An 8,797-nucleotide genomic window follows, 5' to 3' on the forward strand; every position below is an offset into this window, starting at 1 on the left:
ATCACTCATTACTATTAACCATACCTAACCATATACTTAGTCTGCTATCCAATCCTATTCATTATAATTTATGAATAAAATATGTTTAAACTAACTAACCATACCTGTTTATGACGAAGTTCCATTTTTAACCTTGGATCTTTGTATTTACTGGCCTCATCAAATCCCAGATCATTGACAACTCTATCAGCAACAACTTTCTTCTTCAGCATCTGATCCATAACAGTATTGACAGCTCGGTCTTCATCCATATCAGCAAGGAAGGCATAGGGATCTAAACAGAGGACGCAGCATTTCAAATATAACATAAACTGTTAACGTTAGTCTTACAACATTTATGTTTTTGTGGTTTTTTTTACCTGGTACATAAGCTGAATCTTTAATTAAAGGAAGTTAACTTCTTCAGAAAATAAAAAGTACAACACATAATACAGTTACACTTGCAATGTTATGTGAGTGTGAAAACAAGCAAAGAAGTATATGAACATTTTTAACAAATCCTTTGTGTGAAAAATAACAACCAAAACCCATGGTTTCCTAATAGCCAATAAATCACACACGTAAGTACCTTCCTCATCTTTATACTTCTTTCTGTAATAATTCATTCCATATTCTTCATTATTATAATCTACCAAATGCTCCCATTCCTTCTTCACTTCCTTGGACCTCTTGTTCCAAGACTCGTCCTCGAAATCGTCAATATCATTGTCCAGTCTAATCTTATCATTAACCCATTGAGACAATAGTTCTTGAGCTGCAAAGATGATGTATACCATTAATGAAGTATAAATAAAGTATCAAACATAGTCACAGATGACATTAATATAGTGTCAATAATATAGCTCCATCAAACATAGTCACAGTTGACATTAATACAATGTCAAAAATATAGCTCCATCAAACATAGTCACAGATGACATTAATAATGTGTCGATAATACTGTATCATCAAACAGTAACAGAAGACATTAATAAAGTGTCAATAATATAGCTCCATCAAACATAGTCACAGATGACATTAATAAAATGTCAAAAATATAGCTCCATCAAACAGTCACAGATGACATTAATAACGTGTCAATAATATAGCCTCATCAAACATAGAGTCACAGAAGACATTAATAAAGTGTCAATAATATAGTGCCATCAAACATCAAACAAGTCATTAATATCATTGGTGCTGATACTATGTTTAAATTCTCACTCTGTTCCAGTGTGTAAATTTTACCTTCATATATTATACTTTGTAGTACATTTGATTAAGACTCGGAGGATTTATTTATACCTTGTCTATCTCTACTGTCTAACTAAAATAGTGTACTCTATGGGTACAAGGATTACACTGAATATGTTACCTTGATCATTCCTTTCATGTTCATTTACATCCTAAACAACATTAATCACTGCTGTAAGCTGAAAGTACTCAAGCTTTATAAAGGAGTAGGTAAAATTAACCATTCAAATGCATAGTAAGCTATTGTAATTTATTGTTTTGGTTTGAAAGTAATGAATAATTGGCCCAGATTACCATGTAACGGCAAAACCAAACTAATATATCATTTTGGATATAAGTGTTTTTGAGTGCAACATGAGTGCATGCCACTGAGGCAATGTTAATCATTTATATAACCTTCAGAATGAGAATCATCATGTTCCTTTAGCTGATTTGCATTCCTCAGTGCAGTACTTCTTTTATTCTTTCCTCCAAATACTGCTTCAGCAGCCTGGTTCGATGCTTCTTCTACTTTCTGTCAACACAACAACATTTTGTATGTCATTTTTAAAAGACATAATCATGGATATACATAATAGTTCATCTTTTCATTCAAATAAAATACATCCAAATTTTACTTTTATAATAGCAGAATTAAAGATCATAAGACAAAAAATGTTGAATTAACAGTAATTGTGATTCATTTTAAGGACATGTCAATTTTGTGGGAAGGAAAACTGCATACAAAAAGACTTTAAAGTTCTTCACTTATTAAATTATAACATTTCTAACTGAATGTTAACCCTTTTAAGCTCACTAGATTAACTAATTACTTTTGGCCATAAAAGGTATTTAAAGAATCAGTTCCAAGGGTTTTAAATAAGCAGTCTGAATGCATTGACTGTATTAATACACATACTGCATGTAGTACAGTATAAAATTTCTAACTGTAATTGTTATGTAATTTAAAAATTGTCAGGATGTTGCCATTTTAGGCAAAAGTCACGACTTCCCTCCTTAATAATGTTTTTCCCTCCATTTCTGTTGTGCAGCAATAAGGCAATAACAATGTTTTGATTTCCATTGTATACTGAAAAAAAAATTTAATTTTAAAAAAGTTTCTTTTTCCATCTAACTGTAGATGCACAGCTTTTATTTGATCTTGTGAAGAAGCTCAAAATAGCTCCACATTTCTGTTGGCTTATAGATTTATCCATACATATGTGTACATGGTTATGTGTAAAGTAAGTGTATCTCTCCTGTCTTTCATTATTCAAGATGTAACTTAGTCTACAACTTCAAAATGTTTTATCTCTTACGTATATTACAAGGGTGAAAAAGAAATAAAGAAAAGTATACCTTGATCCAGTCTTGGATGTCATTGTTTGTCGTTACTTTCTGAAAAAAAAACAGAACAATATATGTAATATCATTCAAATTGTTATCAACAGACTAACCTCTAAACTCATCATTATTTACTCATGCATACTGTACTAAGCATTGAAATCTTACTGAGACATCATGAGTAACTTGTGTCTGGTGAGTAAATTAACAGGTTTCCCATCAACCCCTGAACTCCACATTAACACACCTGGAGTTACATGTACTAATTCTTTTTTGTGTAAATTTACTCTGGTTTTTCCATCAACTCTCCTCCCAACTTCAAATTAATGATCATTTACATTGGTTTATTACTTTTTGAGTTACAGAATACACAATGTAGGTACACATGTACTCATGACAGCTACTAGACCTGCTTTCATTGGTGGTCAATGAACTCTTATAAGGAGTTTATTCACAATTCAACCCAATGGAGACTTTTGTTGGCCTTATTGTAAGGGTCATTTCATGAATAGAAAGTTTCTTTCATTGTATCATGGTTAAGGAGGTACAAGCTATTCATACTAAAAAGTGGCCTGTAATTTTGGCAAAATGTACACATTTGTAGAGTTCTTCAAGCTGAAGAACTAAGGTCACATTTTTAGATATAAAAGTATAATTGAAAAAAATAGTTTCTTGGTACAGTTAAAACAATAGAACAAATAACAGCAGAATAAAACATAAAATTATACTGTTCACTGTGAGCGATTTCTGCCCTTTGAATCTTCTGAGAGTTAATAAATAAAGATTGTTAATGTAAGCGACCTTTGAAAATTGTGACCCATCATCATTAGAATATTGTAGAAATGTACTTTCACTTTCGATTTACTGATGGCCTGAACTTATTAATAAAGTGGTCTTCTTAATTAATCTAGAGGCTCAGGAGAGCCTGAATCACTCACCTTGTTAACCATTTGCTTATATGAAAAACTTGTGGAATGAGACAGGCTAAGTTAAAATCAACTAAATTGTCAAATGCTAGAAATGTCTGAAATAGCATTTTAATTATTTGAACCAGAATTTTGCTAAAGGCAACAATTTTTGAATTATTTTCAAAAAGCTGTCTTCCGACCCCAATGTTCCATTTTTTAGTATTTATAGGCATCCATATCTATTCAAGAACTGAAAATCACAGCAGTCATTTTGAGTACAATACACTTAAGAACAAATGTGCTTATTTTCATTAAATGATCATATAAAATGGTTTTAGAGAAGATTTTCAAAGTTGAACATGTGGGGAAAAAAACAAATGTTTCAGGGGCCAAAACTCCTACATCAGTCAACAAATGGTTTTAAAAATTTCGGCACTGGTCAGTCTCATAATGCTGAAAAATATAGCACCCGCCAGAATTTTGCTGAATGCAGCGGTTTTAGAGTTATTTCTAAAAAACTGCCTTCTGACCCTATGTTCTATTTTTAGTAATGGTGGCCATTTTTTTTTTCATGGATCAAAAATCTCAATGATCATTTTAAACTGGATACCCTAAGAAACAATACGCAAACTTTCACTGAGTTCTGAAGAATGTTTTTTGAGAAGAAGATTTTTGAAGTTGCACTTTGAAAAATGACAAATAAAAGCTGTAACTCCTATATCTGTAGACAACTCGTTAAGAAAATTTCAGAAATAGGTACGTCAAACCATAATCATGGGTAACGCATCGTCACCCAATGCAACATATTTATTATCGTACTAAGTAAAATTGTGCAAGATTCCAATCCTTGCTTCAATATATGAAGCATATACACTCTACACATTGACACACTCCCAAACAGTTAGACTGGGGAAATGCTCTCGGACCAATGTGGGGTTTAGGAATAGGTCAGAGTGTCAACAGAGCAGCCCAGCCACTATTAGGACATACTCTGACTGAGTTCTTTGGTCAGGTATCCTGATGGCTGTGCTCACCTACCTCCAATTACTAACTGGGCTCAAGCTACTTCAAAGAACAGGGAGAAGTGACTTCTCTTTCAGAGGACTCCTAGGGAAAAGTGGAGGGAGACAGGGAAAAATGGGAGTCCATGAAAAGAGAAGTGTATTACATGTTGTTTCACTCCTTTTGCGTTGTCAAACCACCTAGATTTGCTTAAAGCCATTTAAAGTTTGCCTAACTAAAGCACTGAATTTTCAGGTACAGTATTACAGCACAGACATTTGATCTTGCTCATTCCTTCAGGATCTGTGTCTATCTTTTAACTTAATATGATGGCATGGTACTTCTTTAAAAAGTTTTTGATAACATTTCAATCATGGTTCACTCTTGATCTTATCCAATATGCAGTATATGATTGAGATAACATTGATGATCAGTTTAGTGAGAGCATTACAAAAAATAAAAGCAGTACATTTTATTCATTTCATTTCACACATCATATCATAACAACCAGCCCTACTAGTCTATAATATACATCTTGCATATGATCTCACTGAATATTAGATAAAAAGTTCATAGACACTGAAAACACATTAATGTATGCAGCAATACAAAATAGCTCTATCAGGATGTAAATACTATAATGGAAACACATAATGCATAAAATATACTACAACAGTTTGGAGAAACATTCAATTATACATGTACAAACAGAACCTAGTGTATATAGATCTTTCTGGACTCTTCACCCTTCCACACTGAAAGAGCTTCATCAAAGTCAAAATTCTTAATGTGTGGTCCATTCTCAGAAATCATCATTACATCATTCAAAAACCCTATTTGTCAGTGAGGCTCTTGCTAAGAATTGATTCCACACATGAAGAAAAGCTGACATTGAAAAAGTTCATACACACTAACCTCTTGTACTGATGATACTCTGACATACAACAGTCTATTTCAATGCCATGATGCTTTTCAAATTTGTCAAAGATGAAATTTACTTCATCTAAGCCATATTTAAAAAAAAATGTCTGACTACCCTCTTTTTCAGCCTTAACAATATAACTCATGATAAACACACTGAACTTGCTAACAATGTCTCTCTCACTAAACCTATCACTCAAATTGCCAACAATGGCATCAACATACTCACTCATGACTCGACTCAATACACCCTTCTGCTGCCTATATGTAATCTCTACATCACAAACTTGACTCTCACTCTCTTGACTGAAACCTTCAAACCCCTCAAGGTTCACTCTAATACTCTCATCAACAGCTTCCTTACTACACTCTATCACATCTCTCTTATATAATACCTTGTCACTCTCAACCTCAACACACTCAGCTGATGACTCAACATACATGCCTGGACTCTCATTCAGATCTAACAATGCATCTCTACAATCTACAATGGGTTGAATCTTACTGAAGTCTGCACTGTCAGTCTGGAAGACTTCTGACATCCTAGATAAAAAAGGCAAAATGTCAAGCAGCAATAAACTTATACTGAGACACCTCAAAGAACAGTCCTTTAGCAGTTGGATTGGAGGGGGCCTCATGACTGAGGGCAACAACTAGGGCTGGATAAGTCCTAAAAACAATCTGGACTGCACAGTCTAAGCGTGTCATAGTTTTCCATTCCTCTTTTGACTACCCCGGACTTGACTTGTTATCAGCAACTTGGTGAATGTTTCTAGAAAAGCAGAGGACACTTACCCTACCAGTGCACCTGGTCCATGCTCCCAGTTTTTAGTGGAGTCTGAGTTGCTCATTTGCTTTTGTTACTTTGTATGTATTATTTTAGTTACTTTATGTTCTTTGTTGTGTATGTCTGTTTTCCATGTCTGGTCTTTGCCCCTGGATTACATTCTTAAGATTTCCGCTAGAATCTTGGTTACCTTGATTACTCTTCAATGTCTGGTCTTTGTCCCTGGATTACATTCTTTTGATTACCACAAGAATCTTGGTTCCCTTGATAACCATTAACCACCTTACTGAATGTACCTTGGCATACTTTAACTCAGGCAGGTCCAATAAGTGTTGGATTTTCACGAGTTTGTTAGACCTAAGTGCTGAGTTAGAAAATGTAATGGAATATACCTTCAACAGTTCTTGAATAGTTAGTTAACTGAGGGATTGCTCTAGAAGCTTGAGAGGTTGCCAATGCACATCTGTGAGCAGCACAGTGGACACGTACAAGTGTTGGAACATCCTCACGTAAACGTATTGTGACACCAGACTTTTTACCTAATATTATTGATGCACCATCTGTACTCATACCATATAACTTATCAAGTCTAATGTTGTGAATATGAAGTTGTTCTTTCACTGTGTTAGTGATCACTTCAGCATTTGCAACGCTAATTTGTACATTAGTCAGAAATGGTGTCTGTTTTTTATTTTCCTTAATGTAGTCTAGGAACATAATTAAACATTTTTTGTTGGCCATGTGTGTTGACTCATCTATGGTGATGGAGTGATTGGTTGATGTCTGTTATAGTTTGATCGGTAATTATGCTAGCTAAAACAGACTGGAATTCAGTAATACTTTGATGGCTTGTATATTGTACTGAGTCACTTTTGTGAAGTGGTTCATCTTGAATGGACTCTTTTAGTTCCAGGGTAGGCTTGAAATGATTCTTTGGCATTTCAATGATTGCTAAAAGGCAGGCTGTTTTAAGATATGTTTTAACGGCAATGTCATCTTTTGTCAATTGCTTAACTACAACATGCTTGATGCCTGAATCAGATTGGTCATAGTGATTTTTCTGCCTGGTGGCTATCATCTGATGTTCTGCAGCTCAAAGTAAAACTTAGCTATAAAAAAAAGTGTTTAGTTTTAAAATGTAGACAATGGCATATTAAAATTTTAATATAACATCTACGTGCATAACACAATCAAAATATTCTACGATTATTATTGTGTGTCATAGGTAACATTTTCATGCTTCTCCTAACTGAAGCTTCATTGTATTGTTTATATTATACGATGAAACAATAGAAGTGAAACCTCAACAACATGTTTCTTGTGTAATGTCGTTCATAGTACACGATTGATAGTGGTGATTTCCGGTGATAGGTAATAATTAGCCTAAGGTCACAGATTATGACACGCATATCTCATATCTAATTGAAATATGGTAATCCTGTTAGTGTAATACTGTGTAACTACATGTATATAATGACAACTAATAGATGATAAATGAGTTCATAAATAGTTACATATGTAGTTTATTTTTGGTGTAAAACATCAGTAATAGCTCGAGAATTATTACAAATAGATTTCTATTAAAATAGAAGTATTAAAATATTTTGTGTATTATTTCTCAATGCATCTTAAGTCAGATTGGAACAACATAACATAAAGCACATAATTTTACTTAGAGTATGTAAAAGGAAACTTACATTTGGCATGCCTACTCTGGTTGGTTGTCCTTTGTGGTTTATCATGACTGACTGCATATTTGTTCTTAAACTTGGCATCATGACACAAACTACAATGCCATACACTATTTGAGTCCTGAATATACCACTTGAATGAATTTTGTGCATTAACTTTCCTGAACTTGTTAGGTGTCATTTTTTCAGAAACACTACTACTGTCAGCCTTCCGTTTTACAGGAATGGAAAGATTTAGCCACTGCGTTAACGACAATTAAGATCTAGGATGAAAGTCTAGACAGCATTGCAATTTTGCAACATTACATTGAGCTTGGGACACAAAATTTAGTTGACCAATAAAAAATATTATTCTAAAATCATCAATGATTTTTTGAGTAATCAGTTAAAACAGACCTTCCAAGCTTATTAGTACACACCCAAGCCAAATTAAAGAAATTGACGAGTAGCACTGTCTTTCATCATAAATGTATACTTAATTAGTTTACACCGATACTTACAAGCTGATTAACAATTATTAGCATTGAACATTACTCAGTCCTTATTCTAATAAATAAAATGTTCGTTCATCTAGTATTTATCATATTTCATTTTTGTTAAGTAATTACGAAGAAATAGTTTGATAAATATACCAATTACGACTTACCCAAGTATTCTAACTGCAACAAATACGCAAACACTTTTTAATTACTTAAATTTATTTAATTCTAAAACACACATAATCATGTAATTAACAAATGATTTGACCGAATTTATCTTATATTTTAATACTATTTTATGCGCATTTACCAATCAGTTACACAAATTGGCCGATTTCCGTTTTTCTGAGAAGTCTTCGTGACACACCAATGAGGTTTTTGTCAAAGCGACACACACAGAATAACTGGGCAACTCTCGGAAATGACAGGGTGACTTGACTTCGCATTTGACAG

General features: G+C 33.5%; 1 protein-coding gene and 1 pseudogene across 3 annotated transcripts in view; both read right to left on the reverse strand.

Moving 5' to 3' along the window:
* Positions 1-8,797, reverse strand: part of LOC148615877 (uncharacterized) — a 29,122-nt gene that overhangs the window by 19,615 nt on the left and 710 nt on the right. For all 3 annotated transcript variants that reach the window (XM_088581498.1, XM_088581500.1, XM_088581499.1), the window contains exons 2-5: positions 2,572-2,610; positions 1,630-1,747; positions 569-754; positions 105-274 (exon numbers count right to left, since the gene is read on the reverse strand). In XM_088581498.1, coding sequence (XP_088437624.1) covers positions 105-274; positions 569-754; positions 1,630-1,747; positions 2,572-2,610 — 513 coding nt within the window. The remainder of the gene's footprint in view (positions 1-104; positions 275-568; positions 755-1,629; positions 1,748-2,571; positions 2,611-8,797) is intronic.
* Positions 4,302-8,046, reverse strand: LOC148615879 (uncharacterized; annotated as a pseudogene).

The sequence above is a fragment of the Perna viridis genome, chromosome 5, assembly GCF_037379345.1.
Source record: "Perna viridis isolate PV_CMFRI_1.1 ecotype Kerala chromosome 5, ASM3737934v1, whole genome shotgun sequence".
NCBI classification, from domain to species: domain Eukaryota; kingdom Metazoa; phylum Mollusca; class Bivalvia; order Mytilida; family Mytilidae; genus Perna; species Perna viridis.